The sequence below is a fragment of the Syngnathus scovelli genome, chromosome 2 (genome assembly GCF_024217435.2).
Source record: "Syngnathus scovelli strain Florida chromosome 2, RoL_Ssco_1.2, whole genome shotgun sequence".
NCBI lineage: Eukaryota > Metazoa > Chordata > Actinopteri > Syngnathiformes > Syngnathidae > Syngnathus > Syngnathus scovelli.
Window position 1 is genome coordinate 7,308,514 of NC_090848.1, and position 24,541 is coordinate 7,333,054.

At 40.2% G+C, this 24,541-nt stretch overlaps 1 protein-coding gene across 1 annotated transcript in view; it reads left to right on the forward strand.

Annotated features, from left to right (window-relative positions):
* The window catches only part of b4galt5 (UDP-Gal:betaGlcNAc beta 1,4- galactosyltransferase, polypeptide 5), a 30,110-nt gene extending 11,414 nt beyond the window's left edge, over positions 1 to 18,696 (forward strand). The window contains exons 2-9 of the mRNA XM_049752254.2: positions 9,513 to 9,629; positions 9,731 to 9,844; positions 10,295 to 10,422; positions 11,019 to 11,135; positions 11,631 to 11,818; positions 11,913 to 12,035; positions 12,398 to 12,499; positions 13,655 to 18,696. Of these exons, the coding sequence (XP_049608211.1) occupies positions 9,513 to 9,629; positions 9,731 to 9,844; positions 10,295 to 10,422; positions 11,019 to 11,135; positions 11,631 to 11,818; positions 11,913 to 12,035; positions 12,398 to 12,499; positions 13,655 to 13,802 (1,037 nt within the window). The 3' untranslated portion in view covers positions 13,803 to 18,696. The remainder of the gene's footprint in view (positions 1 to 9,512; positions 9,630 to 9,730; positions 9,845 to 10,294; positions 10,423 to 11,018; positions 11,136 to 11,630; positions 11,819 to 11,912; positions 12,036 to 12,397; positions 12,500 to 13,654) is intronic.
* Positions 18,697 to 24,541: the final 5,845 nt, after the last annotated feature.

The following is a 24,541-nucleotide window of genomic DNA, read 5'->3' on the forward strand; positions in this document are numbered from 1 at the left end:
CCAACAGTCAAAACAAGAACATTCTATGGAGTAGTATTCTGCAATGAAAGTGTCATGTCTGCAATTGATCATGTGGCAATTAGATTTATTTCCGCCTAAACAAGTGTTCAAGTGTCAGCTTTGTGCCAGCAATTGAATATACAGTATACATACTTGACCACAACTATTAGTCTCCCTTTAGATAAGGAGATTAGTAACCCAGTTATCAATAATTATGGTAGACTTACATACAGTACATGTATCTAAACATTTTGTAAATGTGTGCCATGTACATTCTGTGACTATTGACAGACAGGACACGGAAGTCAAAAAATAGTCTATACAAACAAAAATTCAATTGAATAACAGTACAAAGCTGGATGCAGAATACAAAAAAAATACTCTAGAAAAACAGCAGGGATACATACAAATGAAGATGGAAGAGAGCTTGACAGTCTGTTGACATCTTTCTAAACAACTCGAGCTTAAATAGTGTTGCCTCGCTCGCGGTTCACCTTTCATGACCTTTGTTTCGCAGATTTTGTCAGCATATCATTGCAAAAAAAAAAAAAAATTGAATAACGCACTCTTATACTGTTCTAAACAAAATAATTGTTTAAAAACTTGTGTAGAGCAACAAGGCATTTTGATATATTTGTATTTTCAATTGGTGCAGAAATAATATTGAGTACAGCAACTTGTCAGTTCTGTTAACCTCGCTTTTCGTTTTCCCCCCCACATCTCTTGGTGCAGGCTATTTTTTGCTCATTGATGCAGTCAATAGCGACAGCTGAAAAGACTTGAGTTTGTGCTCGGAAAAGAGAGTGCATTTCTCCATCTCGCTCTCTGTCTAACGCACACACAAATAGTTGCAATCTGTCTACCTTATTCCATTTTTCACGCTCCCTCCCTCTGATCTGTTTTTTACCATTTGCTTACAGCAGAGGGAAAAAAAACCAAAGGGTCCTGGCACCACTGCAGTGTCCATGTGCAAGCTTTCAGCGCATCTGGTCTGTGTGCCGTGTAACGTCTCAGCAGACATGATGACTCAGGGGAGGGGTCGCAAATGCACACAGTAAGCTGATAAGCACACATGGACTGCGGTGCAGCAGAGTATTCGGGGCCTGAGCAGATACGATGTCCCTGCTCTGATGGGTGCTTGTTATTTATCACACTGCAGTCTATATTTTAATTGCACTTCACATCACAACATACTACAGCAGGGGTGCCCGAGTTTGGTGCTCGAGAGCCCCTCTTTTAGCTTGTTTGAACTGTCCCTCCTCTAACATTCAAATCATCAGAATCGTTATCAGGCTTCTGCTAAGCCTACTTGAACCAGCGCCCTTAAAACTGTTGGGTTGAAAATTGGACTGAACCAGGAAGTTGGGTCAGTTTGATCCAATTTTGGGTTGTTTTGCAAAAAAAGGTAATCCAATTGTTATATAAAATGGGTTTGGGGGAAAACAACCTAGCTGGTCCAATATTTAACACAACTTGAGTTGTTTTTAATACATGTTTTAGGGTGTGGTGTGTTGGAGGAGGAAAATATCAAATGGGCTGGAGAGAGCCTCGCAATGGGCTCCCCTGACACACAGTATCCAAATTTCTTTTGTTCTGATCTGAGTTGAGTCACTGACATCGTATAGCGCTCGTATTTCAAGTTTCCGATCTCAAGTGAAAGCAAAGCAAATCGGAAAAACTCGTAAAACTTGTAGTTTGGGTCGCAACTCGAATGCCTACTCTTGCTGCAGTTTCACTTTATGATTATGACGTACTGTCAGTGAGTCATCAAGTATATTTCGCCATACGAAACTGGGAACTCATTTTTCCTGGCAAAGTCACTAAAGGTGCTTATTGCTGTGATGACCCTGAAACTACTCATATAACCACAGAAGTAATGCACGTGATGGTGTCAGAAGCTTACTAGAACATGACGCTCAGCACTTTTATGGGTCCGGTACTTTGCTCAACTCAGTGGAAGTACCAAGGAAGCTGACAAATCAGGTTAAATAGCAATGCGACAATGTTCAAACATTTAATTCACTGGTCCAAAAGCCAAATGCTGAAGTGGAGAAGGTAACGGTTATAAATCAGTTTTTAAATGAATAATGAGATTAAAAATCTGTACTTGTTTTTTTGAGCATTTGTCAAACATGATGATATAAAATAGTTTTCAATTGTTCTGCTTGATTAGACAAAGTCCTGCACCGTACTACTAGCGACTTTGTGATTGTTGATTTTAAAGACAATAGGAGAGAACAAGGGCAAGATGCTTTAGATAAATGAAAATTGTATTAATGAATGAATGTGACCAGCCAAGAGAAAATGGCAAGCAAAAAAAAAAGGGGGGGGATGAGTATATTTTGGAGGCTCTCAGGAAGCAGGCCTGATGCCAGAGACTGTGATAAGTGCTGATGTCAGATCTGGACTTTCAAACCTGTCAAAGGGACATCTGCTCAGAGTATCCGTCTCTTTGTTTTAATTTCCTCTATCGCCTGTATATATTGCACAGCCAATGTTTATGTAATTGCGGTGCTTTTGAATCCCTTCGCCATTGGGCCAGCTATGTTTTTTTTCTCATCAGTGCAGTCAATATTCAGGTTAAGATCAAAATGACGGTTTCGCAAACATTAGGAATGCCTTTACATGCCTGAACAGAACACGCTACTCGCACGAAGCTACCCCAATTGAAACCACGACACACATTGACGTCATGACGCATAAAGATGTCATTTCAGCTTTTTATTTTCTACCATAAATGAAACACATTATATTAATTTCACTCACTACAGAAATAACGAAGTAGGTTACCTCCTCGCTCCAAAAGTATGATTTTCTGCTGCGTCTATGAGCATGACTGTTTCCACCGAGTTGAAGGATTTATACAGATACAGACGTATTTGTGTATATATACAGACTGTGTCATTTTCAGCATAGAGACAGAAAATAATCTGGAGAAATCACTGTATTCAAGTTAAACTTGAGGAGCCTGACATACAAGTACTTCCATACTCCAAAGACCAAAATTCCTGCGTCATGCGGAAAACACAAACCAATACCAACCCTAGCAAGAGGGAAGAGGGCCCTCTTGCTCTCTTGATTTTTTTTTTTTTGCACACTTCCCTCTGAAGTGCCAGATGCATATGCTTAGTAAATTTGGTTGGTGCTGGTGATGATGCTAATCTCCTGATGATTTATGAGATGGGTAGAAACAGAGCTGTTAAAGGGATGTCTTTACAGCCCTGTACGTCTCGTGAGTGTGGTAGCTGAATGCCTGAGGTAGCGTTCTTCATTTCTAACATGAGATAAAAATCAAAATCCACTCATTTTTATTCATCTCAGGGTCGGCCATTTTGCCATTTGCCGTTGCCTGAAAATGACTTCGCAGTTGTCAGGTCTCAGGTCACGATCAATCACAGCTCGCCAGTTTTCTGAAGGTGAGATAAGATGGAGCAAATGGATAATTGTTTATGCTTAATTCATATTCTACAAATGTGATATTAATCAGAATGCCGTGTTTGGACAAGTGGGAGCACATACAACACAATATAGTATGTCATTTTTTTGGGGGTTGACTTCCCCTTTAAAAGAAGAAGACCCCTTCTATATATACAGGTGGCCCATCATGAAAACCAGAGGCAACTGGGGGAAAAAAATTGCTTTTATAATCTGTTATATTAATCAACCTTTCTTTTATTTTGTTAGGGTAACAAGGGTCAGACTTACAAGTTGGTCTTATTTAGAATTTTCTTGGATTCTCAAAATTCAGAAAAATGTCATTTCAAGTTTAAGCTACGACTCTTGATACTTGAATAGTCTCCCCTGCTCAATCACAATTTCACAGTTACAACTCTTGTTTTTCTTTCATTAAAATAACTCCAAATGTTGACTTCCTTAGCCATTGTAGCATACTAGTATTCAGTTCCTTGTGAACCACTACACACTTCCTCTTTGCTTGGGCGTTCAGTGTTGATACTAAAACATGGATTGAGGCGTTTAAAAGATCATGGAAGAGAAATTCGGTTTCCAGCTTGATAGTCTTAAATATGTTAATCCACATTTGAGGATGGAGGTTTGTTAGAAGTCTGGTTTGAATTTTTTGTCGAAGTTTAGTTAACGTACTGACCGTGTGTGCCCAGTGCTAAAGGGTCTCAGAAGAACTCTCGTGATCTATTTATGACTGGGAAGTGACAATGATTACGACTACTTCTTTTATATCATGTGAACCACATGAGGAAAGAATTACTTTTATAGACTTCCTTTGTGACTGGTGTCTTGTGATTATTGCGTTATCAATGCGGTCAATTCACATTTTCTGATTTATCTCTATTCTCTATCCATAATAATTAGAAATACTGGCAGTCTTCTGTTTTTCTGTGAACCCCAGTGAAGAAGTACAAAAAAAAAAATAGAAATTATTTTAAATTGGCAGATTTTGACACATCATAAATTTTAAGTAAACACAGTAAGTGGCATTAGTTTGCCTGGTCATATTTATATTTTTCTTTGAATATTTTTTGCTCTATTTTTTTCCCCTCTGAACTCATTACATTTCAAGACTTGTTCCCCCTCTGGCTGACTTGAACCCTTAATGCCATTTCATGCACATGTCTCCCAAAGTAAGCGCACAATGCCCCCCTGGGGAATGCTTTATCTGCACAGTAAATGCTTACATAACCTTTACGTTACTTGTGACAGTGGTTGTGGGTGAGGATGGTGAACTTGGTACTTTTAAAATTTAGCACGCGCCAAAGAATCAAGGTAAAGACAGTGGGATTATATTATATTATATCATCTGATTGGCCAACAGATACAGTATGAGCATTTTTTCAACGATGCAGCAAGGAACTGCTCGGTAAACGTCCATTTTCTGGTTTTAAGCAAGTGAAATAGCTGGATGATGCTAAATCATGAAAAATTGGACAATACACTGATCTGATTGGCTGAATCATACCTGCAGGTATTTATGCTGAATAGGTGTTCGGTCATAATATCGTAACTTGCCAGTCAATCATTGATTGCTTCAGCAAAATTGGAGACTATGTGCATTTTTACATTGATCCATGTGTGTGTGTGTGTAGTGTGCACGTGTGTGTGTGTGTGTGTGTGTACATCGATCCACTCCAGCCTCAGGCTTTCTCGACATCACTTACAGAAGGTTAAAGGAGGCAATAACAGGCTTGTCTCCTTTCAGGAAGATGAATAATAGTTCATTTCTGACTAATGGTGGCATATTTCATGTGCTTGTTTAAAAAGAAGCTTTATCAGAAATGCAGAACAACTTATCCTAAACATCCTCTGGAGATTAATACGTTAGGAGTTTTGTGCTCATGTGTTGCGTAGTCAACTATTTACTTTCCCGTAAGGTATTGAAATAGGGTGTGGCCAATTTAAAGTGTCACTTTGCCGATGGGTATCATTAGTTTAGGTTTAGGTTTAGTCTGATGTAACACGCATTCAGTGTTCACTGGGAATAGTGACAGTCATGTTGCTTTACTTCCTGGGTGTCCGTGGACATCACTGATATCCAGCGGCGGTAAAAATGGCCCATTTCTCAGAGTGACAGCTTTAATCCCTGAAACCTGGGGAGTGCATGTATAGGGAGTGTGCTTGTGTCACCCCATGTTTGCATGCAGGGAGGAAAAAGTGCCTTTCAGCTCTTATCAGTGAGCCAGCAGAGTGGGGCCGATCACCTAGCACTGCTGAGCTATCAATGTGGAGTTAATTGCCTTTCAGTGGGAAAATGAAGGTGGGGTTGCGGGGCAGTGAGTGGGGGAAGGGTCATTTTGTTTCCTGGTAGTTTGGCTTTTTCGGTTTTCGATGAACCCTTGTTCCAGCGCAAATTGCTGTGCCATAAACCAACGGCCAATCCTTTTAGATTATTCAATGTGGGTTCAAACAGATTTACTACAACGTGTTGGAAATGACATTACGCAAGCAGGGAAGGAGAGAGAGATGAAGGCGATAAAGATGATAAAGAAGGGATGGGCAGACAGGTGGAGTGGTGCTTTGGCATGTGGACTGTGTGTTCTGTCCAAGCTAGAGCACGCAAGGTCGTTCAAGGTCTACTTTTATGCGAGATAGGATTGTGTAGTCAGTCATCATGTAGTACAGTGGAACCACGGTTTTTCAAGATTACTCTTCGACAAACTTTGACAAAAAGGGAATTCTCTGAAAGTATTGAATATATATATTTTCATGAATAGCTAGTTTCGCAAACAGTACAGTAAAGGCTTTATGTATTTATCTGTCGGCAGTTAGCTAACTCTTTTGTTGATGTTCCTCACCTTGCGATCTCTTTTCTTTTCTCATTTTTTACTCGTGCAACATCAGTTTCTTTGATTTATTTTTTTTCTTCATCAGGATGGAACTGATTGGGACCCTGGATTTCCCACACAGTGTGCCAAAATCAGACATGTTCACACTAGTTTCGTACCTCGCTAGAAGTTCTTTCTTTAATTCTATCGTACTGGGTGTGTAAATTTCTTCATTAAAGGGAACGCAGCACTTTGTTTGGCCCGATTATGTCTTATTTAGCAGTTGTATTCGATAAACAAGTGCAATAACAGTGGAGTACATTACAAAATGCTTGGGATAAACACGCGGAATGATGCTCACTGAACAGGAAACAAGGTTCAGACTGAGTCACGAACACATTGGAGGCTTTGTGCAGGCGCTCAATTCCGGGAAATGAGTGGCCGAGTTATGTGTTTGTATAAAAACTGAGCCAATTTACAAAATCTGAATGGAATTGCAAATTTGAACTGTACAAAAACACAGAAACCAAGATGCCATTGCATAATACAATTTGATCACATCCCTTCAATTAAGTCAAGAATCTATGTACAGTACAGTAGTAAGCATACGCATCCGTTTACCAGTACTGTCTGGCACAAGCGACTTTCTGTTACCGACTGCCGCATTTTCTTCCTCTGAATGCCAGGTCTCTTGTGTCTAATTGCATTTGTCACTGTTTGTAGCCTCCAATGCCTTGCACTCTCCATTACTTCATTCCATGGTGATGTGTCTCTGCTGCTTTGCTCTAAATTGAATCAAATGTTGACACTATCTGTCTCCTGTAAGAGAATTTCCCGCAATCTCAACCGACCCTTGAAAGAATACAGTCACTGTCCTTTTGGAGAGGAGCGGCCACAATTTTTCAAGGCAGCATTACACTGACCAGGCCTTTTGCTTTGCTTACAGTGTAGTGGAACTTTGCAATATGATGCTGCAGTCACTGCAAATGGACGTTAAAACCTATTTGTGGTTTATTTGACTGTTGAGAATTATGGCAGATTTGTGGAATTGATCGATTACCGTATTTTCCGCACTATAAGGCGCACCAGATTATAAGGCGCACCTTCAATGAATGGCCCTTTTTAAAACTTTGTCCCTATATAAGGCGCACTGGATTATAAGGCGCACCTTCAACAAATGGCCCATTTTAAAACTTTGTCCATATATAAGATATATACATTTGGCCCGCAGGACAGACATTGGACACGCCTGCTGTAGTGGCTCAATATTGGTCCATATATAAGGCGCACCTGATTATAAGGAGCACTTCTGAGAAAATTGGAAGTTTTTAGGTGCGCCTTATAGTGCGGAAAATACGGTAATCACAATATGCAAAATCTTTTCGCCAATCTCCAATTTTACCCATCAAGACCTTAATGCGCGAGCGCCGGAAGTACGCAAGATTTAAATGTTACACACACAGTATTCATACAATGTTGTATATCCGTATTCATAATTTTCAAACTTGAGTAAATTACCAAGTGTCCATCCCTAGCATTCACATGTATGTAGCAGCAGGGGAACTACCTCCGTATGCTTCACAAGCAAGGGAAGGACAAGAAGGTTGGTGCCTGTAGGACTGGGTCACATGCCAGAAGTCTCTGAGCAATTTTCCATCATATGGCACCACAGAGTGTCATCAGCGAAAGAGATTGCACGCATCCATGTCAGAGAGACCACCATTATCAGACATTTTAACGGTGATGCTCCAGGAGTTTGTCACGAATGATGTAGTATTCATATGAGTTTTATGATACCCATTGAATGCTGCTAGCTTCTGCTAAATTCACTGTGTAACCATGAGTGTCTAGTCCCGTAAGCTAGGTACTTTGTGCTGAACAAGATGAATGTGATGGAAACGGTAATACAATTACCGATGACAAATCACATCCAGTGGATTTATAGCTCAGCGGTATTACTCACGCGCATGCACAAATACATGGACTTGCATTCATGGAGGGGTGTGCATCATGTTGGGATTGCTTGGTCTGGATTAGTGGTGGAGGGATTGTGCTGAATCGCAGGTTCACAGAGGAAGCAATTCAGCAGTGTTGTGCTAGCATGTTTTTCCCCAGTGAAACAACAAATAAGAGAAGTCAAAATAGGATTCAAAGAGTTGTGGCTAAGAGGTCACAGCTTCCACTATTTATGAGCCTGTTTTTGAGACAGTCATGTAGTACCTAGTCATAGGATGCTGATGATCTGATATTAGAATTTAGATGACGGAGACAAAAACAAAAATGCTTACTTTGCTGTTCCACTGAACCTTTAACAATTTGCCAGGGTAATTTTCAGTCACAGTCTAGTGACTTTCCAGTCACGGTAACATCATGGGTTCAACCTGTCATAAAGAGTCAAGAGAGGGAGGTGTCCCCTTTGTAAATGATTTACTGCTTGTTGATCCACCTGTAAGACGAAAGACCTGCCTTCCTGTTTTTTCCACCACTTGGCGCGATGATCTCATGCTTGCAGTATTTACAGTGAAAATGTACAAAAAACTGTTTTACCTTTTCTCTAGTTAGTTTTTTTCCATTACAAATCATCATTGGTGACTCACAGTCAGATGAATTGTGTTGCCTAACATTGCAATGCATTACGAAAGGAGCCAGTCCATTTGTGTAGAGTTCAGTTTCCTCCTTATTGTGCCCCCCCCCCCACCACGCTGTCTTCATCGCTGATTAAGATTGTAGTTGTTGACTTGTTAAATATTAAAAGGGAAATGATTTACAATCCAAACCTTGCTGCACACTAGAATGATCAGAAAAGTTTTACTTACCGTGTTTAAATAACACTTACGTAGATAATGTTTAATGGTTCTCCGACTTGTAATGAGGATTGTACTGTTAAATATTAGCAGAAAATAGTTGTAATTAGAAGAAATGATTTACAATACCGGATGGATCAAGCTCATGCTCAGCACACCTTTGTACGAACTTTGCTGCATGCGAGAATGATCAGAAAAGTTTTACTTAAATATTTGTTGCTGTTTAACGTGCTCTTTGGTCAAGTCTTTTTCAGTTACAGACATTGTTTAAGGTTAGGAATGAGTTCCTAACTTGAATGAGTTTTTCTTTTCTCTACTTGCCAAAATGTTAACAAATGAAAACATAAAATACAGTATCTATATAGTTTCTGATGTCTGTGGGACGGCAGCATCAGTTCTTGGAAAATGTGCTAAGACTAAACACATGGACTGGAAACTCAAACCTAAAGTTTGTCTTTGTCTCTTTCCAAAGTGAACGAGTACGTGTTCATGGTCCAAGCTAGAGGGATCCGGATCAGAGAAAATGTGAAGAATATCGGTGCTCAGGTCCTGGAGCAGGTGGTGAGGAGTGCCTACAGCAATGGCACAGGTATTTGACAAATCTCTCTACCCTGAGGCCCGTCAGGAGTGGACGGGCCATGCACGAATATTTGTGTAAAGACAAGGATTGACAATATTGCCTTTTTCCAGATTACTCTTATGACTTCAACATGAGCGAGAGTGATGCTCCTCCCACTGCATACCTCCCTGAGGGCTTCACGTACCTCCCCTCACAAGTTTGCCCTGAGAAGCTGCCCTCCATGAGTAAGTTCATTGTTGAGTTTGTTTTATTTTTCTTCAAACATTCATTGTACGGGTTATCTTTTCTTGCCACTTAGCCCGATCCGTTCTTTCTGGTGTTTTTGGGGTGTCATAATTATCAATTTCCTTATCAGCTCTCATTACTCTCTCTAACAAATACCTCTTGACCACTGTAAAAAAAAATTCCCTATTGAGTTGCAATTATGGTGTTTTAATTTCAGGTTTGATTGATGATGAATACAAATGTTGCCATTGCATGGAATAACTTAATGTGCCTAATTATGCTTCAGAGGGCTGAACCGTTAAAGCGTTTCAATCACTTTGCTCTCACTCCCTCCTACGTGCTCATTCACTAACCACCTTTTGTAATCATTAACGCGTATTGGTTTTTGTCGTTTTTCTTTCCACGGTTTCATATTATGCAAAACTTTTTTTTTTTGCCCGCAAACACAGAGGGTAGATTGGAGGTGAATATGACTGAAGTGTCACTGGAGGATGTGGAGAGATCACTGCTGCAAGAAGAAACAACTTTGGCCTCAGGAGGCCACTGGAAGCCCAAAGACTGTTTACCTCGCTGGAAGGTATGTCACCACACACTGCGGGGGAGCATTCACCAAAATGCATGTATAAAATAGTCGGCCCTTGATGAGAACACTTGATTTTCTCTGTATGATAATTTCATTTGAAGCCAAACAAGTTGACATGCAGAAGAAGGGTGTGCCTGTGAATATTTTTTGTTCATCCCCATCATCAATTTCTCTGCAATTTCTCAATCAAACAATCTTCTGGTTGCTTTAGTGGGTTTTTCCATTGATGAAACAAAGAGGTCTACCATTTGCTTGTAACCAGCAATCCTGCATGCCATTCATCTGTTCTATTCATTAATTTGCCCCGAGAGTGTACGAAAAACAAATCTTTACATTCACTCTCCAATTGAACAAGCTTGGCTCTCAACAAACCAAGTGCTTTTTGTTCATGTGACGTTTGTTTGCTTAGTATTCATTTTCAAAGGAAGCTCAAAATGCAGTTTTGAATACCTACCTGCAAACCAATGTAAAAACAATAACGCAGTTTTCGACCGAGACTGCCTTGCTTCATACGCACAAATGAGATTTCAAATGTTTCCCTTGTTGCAAGCACACCTGCGTGTTAAGTCATGTCTCTTTGTTTGCCTTAGGTGGCAATCTTAGTCCCATTCAGGAACCGACACGAGCACCTTCCTATCCTCCTGAGACATCTTGTGCCAGTGCTGCAGAAACAGAGGCTCCAGTTTGGATTTTATGTCATAGAGCAGGTATTTTCCAGCTTTACTACCAAAGAGTTAGCAATGCGATAAGACTTCTCAAAATGATGCATACTTTGCCTAACTACACAGAGGAATTTGAAAATTGGAAGATACATTCTGGAGAAATTAAGTTTTTTTCCATCCATCTATCCATTTCACTTATCTTGTGTCAGAAAAAAATGGCCTTTCTTGTAGTTTTGGTCCAAATTGCCTTCAATATAGAGTAATTAGAGTTTAACGTAATTATTTGTCATCATTGACCATCTTCTCATCAACCTTTTGTTATGCTAGTTATGGCGGCATACACAGGAAGTCCGTCAACCTGTTTTCTGGGTTCAGTCATGTGACCTTTATGGCTAAATGCGTTTGTTGTGGGGGATGTCAAAGGCCTCCATTTAAATTTCACGAGGATGACAGCCACTAGTCAGGTTGCTATAAATCCTCCCACAATGAGCAGCCACATGTGTTCCTTCGCCACTTAAATAATTTCAATCCCCCATTCAGGCCGGCACAGAGCCCTTCAACCGAGCCATGTTGTTCAATGTGGGCTACAAGGAGGCCATGAAGGATCTGGACTGGGACTGTCTGGTCTTCCATGATGTGGACCACCTCATGGAGAATGACAGGAACTACTATGGCTGCACAGACATGCCCAGACACTTTGCGGTCAAGCTTGACAAGTACTCATACATGTGAGTCCCAGATACGGTCTCCTCGGGGGGGGTCTCGAGTAAGTGCGGCTCATGTTTGATACTCATTTAATATACGTTTAATTGTTCCTCAAAGGCTTCCGTATAATGAGTTCTTTGGCGGTGTGAGCGGCCTGAGAGTGGGACAGTTCAATAAGATTAATGGATTTCCTAATGCGTTCTGGGGCTGGGGAGGAGAGGATGATGACCTTTGGAACAGGTAAGAACAGAGAGACACACAGACCATGTCCTATCAGAGTCTACAATTGCGGCAACCTGTCAATATAACATTAAGTATGTCCGAGAGCTGAACGAACCACCTAATCTGGTTATGTACTGTTTTCTTTTCCTCTCCATTTACCTTTGTCACACAGATTTGTCTTTCCGCTGGCTTTGATCAGATGCAGCTGTGCACACACAGCGCTGCTCTTTTATTACCAATTTCAATCGTGTACGATACTTGTTTGTCTGTATTATGTTTCAAGCTGCGTGCATAGTCTTGACAGGCATACTATGAACATATGGTAATTAGTGTCACCAACGGAGCATTTATGCATCAATGGGCACCAAATGTGTTTGTAGAGTGCTGTTTGCCAATTACACCGTAAGCAGACCACACGGAGATCTGGGGCGGTACATGTCCATTCCACACCACCATCGCGGAGAGGTCCAGTTCCTGGGGAGGTCAGTGCAGTTGCATGCTAAACTCACTCATTCACACGCGCTCTGGTACCCTCTAATTGGAACGAAGCTTAGGCTCATGTGAGCCAGTCACATGAGAAACCCGAGCAATGACTTGAAGGGAATTCAAACTTGTCGGTTCAAGACTTTGCATGTGACATATTTCAAATCGCTCAGGACAGTCCTCCTCACTGGGAAATTTCAAGTTGCATTCATTTCATTCAAATTGTTTGTAAATGTTATTTGTCCATTTTACCCTAGCAATACATTGCTTTGAAATATGAGTTTAATTCGCTCCATGACTACACTAATATCTCAGATCATCTTTCGCCATTGAAATGATTAGAAATGCCATTAATCCGTTCCAACCCACCCCAAAAAGTGTTTTTTAAAAGGGGAAGTAAACCCCCATTTTTTTTCTTCAAGAATACAATAAAAGAATAAAACTGCACGTTAGAAATAAACTTAATGCAATCTTCTTCAGTTTGTGCATCATGATTAATTTATTGAAGCTCCTTCTGGTGTGCACGACTTAGCCACCAAAGGCCAGTATAATAGTCATTCCAGCACAAACCAAGAAGAGTTTCACCACTGTTGTAAGTACCTCAGTAAGCTATATAAACTTTAGTTTTTTCCATACAGTAAAGAATATTTGCATGTGCATAATAAAGCTGGTAAACACATTTTTTCATTGTTATTAAATCAGCGATGCAAGTAAACTTTTCTGCCCCTATTCTTTTCTCTGTAGCACATCAGTGTTTTATAATATAATAATATTATGAGTAATATAATCATATTTAATAATATAATTGTAATATATTTATGGTGAGGTTCAGTTGCAGGTGAATTGTTTTTCTGAATCATAGCTATAAATTACAATGCATGGCAGAATCTGTATTGCACAAGCTTTTATAGGTCAAACTCAAAAGCATATCTCAAGATGTGCTGGAGCAAAAGTCGACATTTCTGGAAATCATTGTCGGCAGTATCTTCAGGAACACATAAAGCCATCTCAAAGTTGTCTAGTGAGATTTCGTCAAATGACAGCCCCTACCTCGAAAATCTTGGGTCACTGGTGTTACAAGGCGTCGCTATAGTAGTTAAAGAAAAATACTTTGAAAGCCACCAACCTGATGAATTGTCTGATTGCTCTCGCAGGTATAGTCTTCTTCGCCATTCAAAGGAGAGGCAGAAAGTGGATGGCCTGAACAACTTAAACTACTCCCCCCTAGTGTCCAAGAGGCCTCTGTACACCAACATCACGGTCAGCTTGAGCAGAAATCTTGCACCTGTAGCCGACTACTGATGTAGGCAGAGCTGGACTGAGAACCACCCGGGAATCAAAAGTCTTCTGGGACATCAGCCATATCTCACCAGTTGCGGCACTGCTGAAAAGCGTTTTAGTTTGTTCGTGCTTTGTTTCTTTTGTGGGTATGCAAAAAAGAAAAAAAATACGGAGACTCAAAATACGCATTGGCTAAATCATACAAGAAAATAAGGATAAACGCTGCACTTGTTTGTGCCACAGTCCACCACTTCACTCATCTGGGATTATCTAGTCTTCAGTGTCCACATGCCTTTTGCACCATTTTGGCCTTCAACACCCATCAAGTCATTAATTTCCTTCATTGAGTCTGCGATTAACTCATCCCTGCACTTCAGTTTACATTAGTTCTATAAAGTAGGCCATGAGACACACTTGCCACTCTTGCACGTGCGCAGCAGTTTGACTTAAAACGTGATGACGTGGTCTATTATTTTGCTTTTGCACTTCTTACTCCTTACATGAATGCAGTAGTCCTGTGAAAACATTTGCATGCACAAACACACACATCTGCGAGTGCGCGCTCACACACAGACACACACACGCACACCTTTTACCACATGGAAGCTTGCAGCTGGTTCTGCAAAAGGTATGCCAAAATCTACAAATGAAGAGAACTATGAAGAGTGTTTTCAATCATCTATATGTGAGATAGTTTACGCTAAATTTAGAGTATATAAATACCTTGCTAATTTCTTACAGCTATATTTTACCCTGTGAACGTACCATTTGAAGACTGTGATATTTGTGTTTGCGTTGTTGCTTTGGGTGTACGTGGCTGCCAGCGAGGGAGTGGCTGGAGGTGGGAAAGCGTTGCTTGTCCTGTTAGCAATAAGCTGTAATATCACAGAGATGACTTTGGACCAGACTGCCTCATGATACAGATGCAATAGCCCAGGTGCTAGCGTATACTCGCATTGGACTACGGAGGCGGAAAGACTGCGTATTCAAAGGTTGCGGTCAGCGCACCTTTGGCTAAGTCAACACGCCACCCGATAAAAAAAGGGCGTCTTCTCAAAACCTCTGCATGACCGCGTGCTTGTCTAGGAGTGTGTTAGCGAGGGAGAGCCTATGCAAATGGCTTGGATGGATCAAGTTGTCGTGTCATCAGAGTCGGAGTGACAGGATTGTCTTCAGACCCCATTTTGTTTGCCGGTCGTAATCACAGGCCGTTTTTTTTTTTTTTTTTTTTTTTTTTTTTTTGTGATCGCCTCAGTTTTCATGATCTAACTAGATCACAGTTGATTGCTGTCACTGTCCAGATGGTGTTTACAGAAGCTTTTGATTTATTTGTCCGATTGCATAGTTTACCCCCCCCCCACTGTAAAACTTTAGTAATCTATTGATGCCTGCCTTCAGTAATATTATTTTAAAAGTAAAATCCTCTTTCACGCAGATCTGAATATTTAAGGCGTCAGCTTGTATACCGTCGATGACCAACCCTATCAGGTTGCGTTGTCGAGCAGCATGCGAGTCGAACATCGCTGATGTTCTACGAGTACACAGCTGTCAAGTAATTGCCCTTATTTGATTTAAGTGTGCTCTGAATTGACCATCTCAATCTAAACATTTAAAAAAAAAACACACACACACACACAGATACGCTCTCACTGGCTGCCGTCTCGTCACGAAGCTACTCCATTTCACTCATATCACCTTGTATGCGTTTAAGATGTATGTGTGTTATTTTGTGGGGGGAGGGTGGGCGATGAATTACTGTTGTTCCCACAGTGAGGCTGGACCTCTTTTTATTTATTTGATCCCTTATGGATTATTTTCTGTAATTGTTTTTGTTATTCTAATTTCTGCCGTTTGATGTGTGCTGATTATGACAAGATGTATGACAGGCCGTGTTAGACGCACTGAATCTTGTAGTCATGTGTATTTGTGTGGGGGTTGTGTGGTTCGGATCCTGTGTTTAAACCTGGGAGCAGCTTTATTTCATCCAGACGCAAGGTCTGACCAAGTAGACCGGGACCCGTTTAAGATGGTGTGTGTTGATTTGCTCAGCAGACACGTCTGAGGACGCCATTTTGTGTGACAACCGCTGGAAGAGCAAGAAAGGCAATTTACATGTAAGCTCCTCATGGCTTTCATTGAGCACCTCCTTTTAGAGTGTTAATGGCGCTGACCTGCTTGATAGCTTCTCTCTCAGAAGTTTCCCATGCTCTTTTTCAAGACTATTCAAAGAACATGGGGCTTCCATTTCCAACAGTCGGATCATTCCTATTAACTAATCCCAGTTGTAGATGTAAAACTACAACTCTTTCTTCATCTAAAAATGAAGGGAAAAAATCTATTTGGCAGTTCAGTCAAACCTTGGTTCTCATGAATCCATTCCAGAAAGTTTGACTAAAATTTAATCCCATAAAATCCAAAACTAGATTTCCCACAGGAAATAATATCATCTCTCGAGTAAGTAAATATCTTCTGCGTTATATCCTAAAACAATGTGAAACTGTAAATCAAAATGACTCATGAAGTGGCTAAATGAACTTTTCAACGGGTTTAATGTTTACAACGAGAAAGGTTGTTCTTTATTGGATTGTCGTGTTACTCGTTTTTTTTATGAAACTTGAACTGATGGCAAGGAGCATTCGTCAATATCAAGCTTTAATTAACGACTCAAAACAATAACAACAAGCCTCCCTGGGCAAAACTAATGGTATAACATCCTGTCAAAAATCAGGCCTTCAAAACAAAAGTGCGACAGTTTAAGATGTTTCACCATGCTTAATTTGGCCCTTTGGTGGCGTATTTATTCTGTTCTGCGCTTGTCTATTTTTTAGCACGACTCTTCCTTAATGTTGCTCAAGAAAGTGTGGTTCGACTGTCATACTGTGTCTTTGTATTTTGAAAGTCTGGCTTTTGACAGGAGATGTTTTCTAGATTTTGGAGAGCGGACCATGAGGGTTAATGCTACTGATTTGTTACTGAAACCTTACTTGGTGGAATACGCCTTGCTGTCAAATAAGCCACACAACTTAACTTAACAATGCGTAGAAAATGGTCAAAAATACTTAACATATACCAGGACATAGGAAAACCAAGTTTTCACTGTGCTTGCTTGTTTTTGGGCAACATGTGGAAATGTGTTTTCTTCTACTGTATTTAACCATCAGGAGATTGTTTGTTCTGATTCAGCGTCGTATTTACCTCCGAACCAAACTATGAAGAGATGCTCAGTGGCAGTCGTGGATAGTCACAGAATTTGTGTAAAGGACAAAAGCTTCTTCATGCGTGTTTGAGTGAAATGGCGGAACCCTCCAGAGGTGGAACTGCACTCTTTCTAGAGTTGAGATTTTGTAGATTTCTTTTCCTGCACTGATAATGATTTATAGGGGCCTGGTAGTGAAACTCGGCAGGTTCTTTATTTTCTTGACACTTATACATGAAACACTGTATATGTTTTACTTTGTCATTGCTTTAAATTAAAAGCTCAATGGACATATAGAAAGAACCAAAAGGTTAAGGTTAGGAGCATTCACATGAGGATTTTGACACGAATGGTGCTCGCTATATGAAGAGACCTGATTTGTCAGTGTAAAGTCAGTATTGGGCTTCATTTTCAATAATGTACAACAAGCAGCTTCATCTGCCTGCTGATGAATTAAAAATGATTTTTTTTTTTTTGCTCCCATGACAGTTAGACTGGCTTGTAAAATTATAAATCAGTCTGCACTCTCATGCTTTTGTCCAAAACAGGAAATTGATTGTCTTTCAGTTGGTGATAGGAGCATGCTGGCCAGTCAAGTACCTCTTCTATTATTTATATATATATATATTTATAATATATATATTTATAATATATATATATTATAAATATCTATATATATAAATATATATATTGTAACTGGTCTCAGTTCAGGCAAAGATGGAGCCTGCTGCTCATGATGCCATAACCTCACCTGTTCTGATCCATTCTATGCTGGTTTAAATGAAGGAACCATACTTGGGCATCTGATAAAACTGGCAGCCTTAAAAGCTTATTAATTTATTGCAGTGTTTTTCACTCAATCTTTTTTTTTTTTTTTTTTTTTTACAAGCAAAATATTTAAATTTCGATAAGTGCATATCAAGTTATCCATTGTAAATATTGTTGTGTGTAGTGTTTTAGAAAATCTATAAGGTCTTAAATTTACTACAGATGGTAGCATAAAGAACAAGGATTTGGAGTGGGTTTGGCTGGTACGGGTGCCATTCAAGTGAAGCTTACATAGTGACGACATCAATGTCTTTGCATCTCTGCTTCCCAGCACATCCTTTTTTTTTAACCTAAAAAAAAAGTTAAGTATCCTCGCTTCCCCAAATTTTGATTCCTCTCACATTTGCAGATGTGTTCTACATTCAAGTGGCCTCCCTCACTTAAGATGCTGGTATTGACGTAATGTGTCACGGCAGAAGTGGGCACCTGCCTTTGTATTTTTTTTCTGCTCGTGACATCTCCAAGGGTGACGGCAGTTGGAGTGTAAATGTGTGGGCGTCACTGTAAGGCTGCAAAGACGTCTGCCAAAAACACCATGTGCTTTAAATGCGACAAAAATACTGGCACCCAAACCAGCGACGCAATCTGCTCCAAAATATCCAATGATTCATTTTCTATGAATTTGAACCAATAATGACAAGAAACAGACTCCACTGAATTATTAATGAGTAAATTATTGACTTGATATTGTCCCTGACTGTAAAGAGAGGGACATGGTCCCTGAATTAGAGTCACTTTAAACCACTTGTCAAAAGTTGATGTCAGCCTTACGTGGATCTGTTTGTGTATTGGCATATTTATCTTTTGATTATAGAAATTTGTATGATGGGGATTTTCTTTTATACCATCGTTATTGTCGAAGTACACCAATAAAAAAAAACTTGTAAAGATGCAGCGGCTCTGTCTTTATGTTCCGCACCGCTCATCATTTACTGGGAATGGCCGAGCCACCCCAATGTGGTTGGTCACTCCATTTTTAAGTACCGTATTTTCCGCACTATAAGGCGCACCTTCAATGAATGGCCCATTTTAAAACTTTGTCCATATATTATATATACCTTTGGCACGCCTGCTGTAGTGGCTCAATATTGGTCCATATATAAGGCGCACCTGATTATAAGGCGCGCTGTCGGCTTTTGAGAAAATTGGAGGTTTTTAGGTGCCCCTTATAGTGCGGAAAATGCGGTATTACTTATATTATGGTTACATTTCACTGCAAACGTGAGCAGTACGCTGGTTGGCCACTGAAGAGTTTACGTTGGGGCTTAAGCAAATCGCAGGCCATACAATGAAAGCGCTAAATTTTTAGTCTTGGCTAGTGACAAGATCAACTTGAGTTTGGTTGCTGCTCTAAAATGACCTTGTTTGGATTCTAATGTTATTTCTCGGAAGGAGCCTGAAAACTAAAACCCTGTAGTGCAACAAGCAGAGAGAAAGCTTATTAGTCCATCAGGGGGATCAAACTACACAGAATATAGCCACAACTGCTTCCCTCTTTCTTTTCCCTCTCATTTAGTCTACCCGACAACATATCCTACTCATTGGAAACTTGACATTTGCAAAAATCATCCAGTGCATGCCCAAGATTGATGCAGAGTTGGAGTATCCACATTAATGGTGTCCTGGCAATAAAACTCTTTGGTATGCTGAGACCACTGCCACTTGGCCATCACTCACGCACGCAGGCGAGCTCTTCAAGTCTCTTGGCATATATCTTTATTAGGGCTGTGCAAGAAATGGTGGTGATATGAATGATTCAAGTGAGCATGTAAAAGTGATCAGTGAATCATAAATTTCTAACGGGAATCAACAAAGGAACCTCAGTCAACTTCAGCCCTGGAAAGACCACCCCCCCTAATAAGCCGACCTAGGCCCCTTATTCCTCATGGCTCTCATGGAGAAAAACATGCGCAACTTCCGGTAAGAGTCTTTCGGTAGAATTTAGGGGGTTTTCCAATCTTTTTTCTAGGTGATTGCTGGATGAGTAAGCTTGCATGTTTCTTTTTACGATCTAGCTGCAGAGACCATAACTCATTGAATTCTCTAGCTGCAGAGACCATAACTCATTGAATTCTTTAGCGGCTTCGATGTGGATTGGGTTGTTACGAACATCCGACATGCAGCAAATCACGTGTCATTTTATAATCTGGGCTTTAACAAATAGACCAACGCAGGTAGGCTTGCCTAAGCCTTGAAAAATGAACAAGGAACACCTCATCGACAGGAACGGACGACCTTATTGCCTTCACTTAAATTCCCTTTGATGGCCACTTTAATGTCATCCTCCTCCTCACTACATTAGTTCAAAGTGGCATTTTCTGTGTGTATGAATGTGTGTATGTACAGACACACAAGCATAGATCTCTGTTGATAATGCATCTAAGTAGCTTGCCACTGATTGGTTATGATGTCATTGAAGGCGCCTCTGCTGCTTGTGTGTCTGACCTGGTCCACATCACTCTACAGAGAGCCTTAAACCGAAATCTGCATCTGGAAACAGATTGGGAACAATTGGATTTGTGGCCTTCACTGGTGCAGAATTAGATCAGTGTCTCTCTTCACCCGTGCTTCCTCTTCTGTTAGTTTGGGAGCTCATAGTTGTTTGTGTGTCTCTCCTCAGTGCTTGCACGCGCACACACACACACACACACACACACAGATATATGCCCTTTAGCTTGTGACAATTTTTAGCTTTGTGTGTACCTTTCATATGAAGCTCTGACATCATGCACTGAAGGGGCCATTCGCTCATATCTGGTTAAATCAGAGGTTTGAGTAAGGGAACAGTGCCTTACAGGAAATTGTGTGTGTGTGTGTGTGTATGTGTGAGAAACAGATAAAAATATTTTGTCGCATGCATCTACTGACAGCAAATGGGATTCTTCATCTCTTTCTTGGCTTTCTTCTTCACCTTCGTCTTTGTCATTTTTTAAAAAATTTTCTTCATCTTCTTTACGGCAGCCGCGATGACTAATTTATCTGTATTTTGCAACATCGAAGTGTGCAATAATAACCAACCCAGATTTTATCGTTGGCCTATAGAAAAACGCAATATAAATCCAATGCATTATTATTATTACTATTTAGGGAATTTTTTAATTTACTTTTCAGGAAATATGTTACCCCCACACCGAACCTTCAGAAATGACAGAGCCACTCAGAATTCATTCACTGACGTTGCCACAAGTAACGAATAGAGATTATAGGAGCGAGTCCACACCCTAGACTATATCATCCATACAGTATGTACATTCCAGTATCAATAATTTTTCATAGACCGTATCCGTATATTCCTGTGAATATTGTTAAATGATGTCTACTTGTGTTGCTCCACCATTGGTGTACAAATATCCTAAATGGTTCTAAACTGCCACTATTAATTCTGACTGTTGGCATGTAACTGCTGTTTTCGGTTGTATATATGGGCCGGCGTTGCTGTGCTACAGTGGTTAGTTAACCAACACCTGGGTGACCATTGTGCACCGTTTAGCATGTCCGCCTCACAGTTCTGAGATTGTGGTTTTGATTCTGGCTCCGGCCTTCCTGTTTGGCGTTTGCATGTTCACCAGTTCCTGCGTGGGTTTTCTCCGGATACTCCGGTTTCCTCCCAAATTCCCAAAACATGCATGGTAGGCCAATTGACCATTCCAAATTTTCTGTGAGTGTGTGTGTGTGAATAGTTGTGTGAAGACTACTGGGATAGGGTCCAGCACGCCCACGACCCTCGTGAGGATAAAGTGATACGGAAGATGAATAAATGAATGTTCACTAATTGAATTCACTGAATTCGTAAATCTGAACTTGCAAGTCAAAGCAAAAAAAAGTTAACATCAAATGCATATGGTTTCATTCAAGCTACCTCGAGGTTTATCTCATTGGTTTTCCACTTTTAGTGTGATTTTTCATCAGGTCACAAAAAATACAGGGTTGCACAGCACCTCTAGTGACACTTTTAACGCCACCTCCTGTGCGAGGAGGCAGAAACGTGTAAACCTTGCACAGCTTTGTTGTGACTCGGGCCTGCTTTCCCTCGTAAAAACATGTGCTTAGTCTTTCACTTGCTTGCAGTGACTGTCTGACTGACTGCCCATCCTTATCTCTTCTGGCGGGCCTGCCCTTGTCACATCTCTGCCAATCAGTGCCAGTGTTCCTCCTCAGCAAGCCGTTCTGTCCGCACACTTTCTCTCCTTACTCGCTGTGAAAGCTGCTCTCATTCATTGCGTGTGTGTGTGCGTGTGTTTGTAAACTGCTTGTAGTTAAAAAGGCGGAGGCGGGGCAGTTAAAAAGTTTGAATAAGACTTTATATTGTGATACACTGTAAAACAATCTAAACTTATTTTCAATTTTAAACTTTTAAACGTCCCGGTTCATTTAGATTGGGTATCCTCTTCATGATGCTGTTCAAAATCTGACATCATAAAATCAAGCTATGACACATTGCAATTGAACAATAGCATCTCGCCACTTCAAACGGGAAATTGCCACTGGCTGCCACTGAGCTGAGTGTGTTGATGTGTCATCAACATGTTGCAACAGAAAGGAGACAAAAGTAGAAGTCTTTGGAAATTCTGACTCCTTGTGAGAGACGAGCAAATTGCGCAAGAAGTCCTAACAACACTGAGCTGTTGGAATCCACATTGAAAAGTTCAGGGAAGGTCAAAGTTAAGTGACCTGTGAAGTTTAATGTGAATATTAGGTTCATCCTGAAATTCCACACAAAAGCTGAATACTGATAAAGTTTTATAAGAAGTTGCATACATCTCAAGCCAAAGACTCCTGATTAGAATTTTTGATCCAGTGTTCAGTTTTGTTCACGCCCTTCTCTATTCAAGAGAACTTTTCTGAGACAATGTCCTGACGCTAAACAGAAGACCAGCTGACTATGCACTTGTGTTGGCAGGTCAAACGCTCTCCCCCAATTGTTCATTTTATGGCTCCACCTAACCTCTAACTCTTCTAACACTCTAATATCCTCCATGCCTTTACCTCATGACCCACACCGTCATGTGACCGCACCCTGTGACTACAGTCTTGTGAGCGACATGTTTGGCAAAGCGATCTGATTTTCGCACAAGGAAACGTCATGTTTGTATTCAATAAACTCCATTACTTAATCTGGGCAGATGTTCGTCCAATTGCTTTGTTAAATGTCAACTGTACTGTGAATCATCTTCTTACATCTAATAAGATGTAAATGTTTGAACATTAGCAAAACCACAAAGAAGCTGACCTCCATAACCATAAAATCTAATCGTCCACATTCATGAGACACTTGAGAGCTGATCATCCAGATCACTTGGTCGACTGTCTTTTCAATTTTTGCCACAAATGATTGGAACACTGCAACAAAGAATTAAACTTACCTCATTCATTCCAATATTATTGATTAGTTAATGATGGATTTTGTAATTTAGTGATACTGAAAATATGTAACGATGCGAGTACCGGTGGTGGTGCTAGTTCTGAACCTTTTATTTACAATATGCTATGATGTCAAGTAGTTCATGTGAATATATAAGAATATTACATTGTATTGATTGTATTCAAATTATTATGTTTTTATCTTTGCTTTGTTTAACTCGGCTGTCTGCAGCCAGGTTGGCATTGCAAATATATGCTCTTAAATTCTATAGCTTAGCTGGATAAATGCAGGTGAAATAAAATGAATAAATATAATTAATCTTTTGTTATGACCCAAGTGTCAAAATCAGCAACAATTCCTGTGGAGGTAAATTGGAGTTTTGGATTGGCCTAGCCAGAGCGGAGATGAAAATGTGACCTGAAGGGCTGTGCACAGGAGATGGAGGTCATCAGAGTATTTGAAGCATTTTTGCAAGAAAGAGTGAAAGGAAATGCGCTCCGACAAACTTTTAGTTGCACACAGTCCTGTAGCCATAAAATATAAATTTGTACAAAGAAATATAATGTATGCTGTCTGTATATACAACTTTTAATTTATATAGTAATTATGCATATTTTTTACAATTTGTATCGGTAGTACGATTGACCGGCTATATCTCTGTAGCCATGTTTGTTAACTGTTCTGTGCATTGAACCTATTCCTGAGAACCAGCAGCCGTAGTCAATCCAAATCTTGGCTCATTATCCTGGTCATGGAACTGCCTGAAAATTGAGCTTCATGTTTTTGTTTTGTGAGTGGAAACAACATCCAAGGTCACTAAACCAGGTGTTAAGACTGGCTCTGTACTTTGATAAGCAACACAACCCTCATACGATACACTGGTGCCTTGAAACGAGTACAGTATGTTCCATGACTATGTTTGTGACTCGACGGGCGGACATACGGACGTAAAGTATCTCGTATCTAATGTAAAAACTTGCCAGTCGGGCCCCTCGTATCTCAAGTCACCATGCTACTACTAATATGCATTATAGTGGTCTCTATTGTGGTACATACACACGTACATTCATAAATGCCCATCAATGAATACCCTGTTTCCATTCATGCAAAGAGATAATGCAAGACTATTTCGCGTTAATATTGCTCCTTAATAAAATCATAATAAGACATGGCAAAACATCCCATAACAAAACCTTAAAATCTAATATGAACCGAATTTCTGCTTTGTCTCTCAACTGTTGGCCTTGGGGATGGATAAAATTATAATGAGTTAAATAGCGTAACTACAGCCCACATTTTGCTTGCTGTTATTACCCTCATTAATCAGACAATAACACTTACACGCTGCAATGTTCGTAAAGCTGCACAACGCTG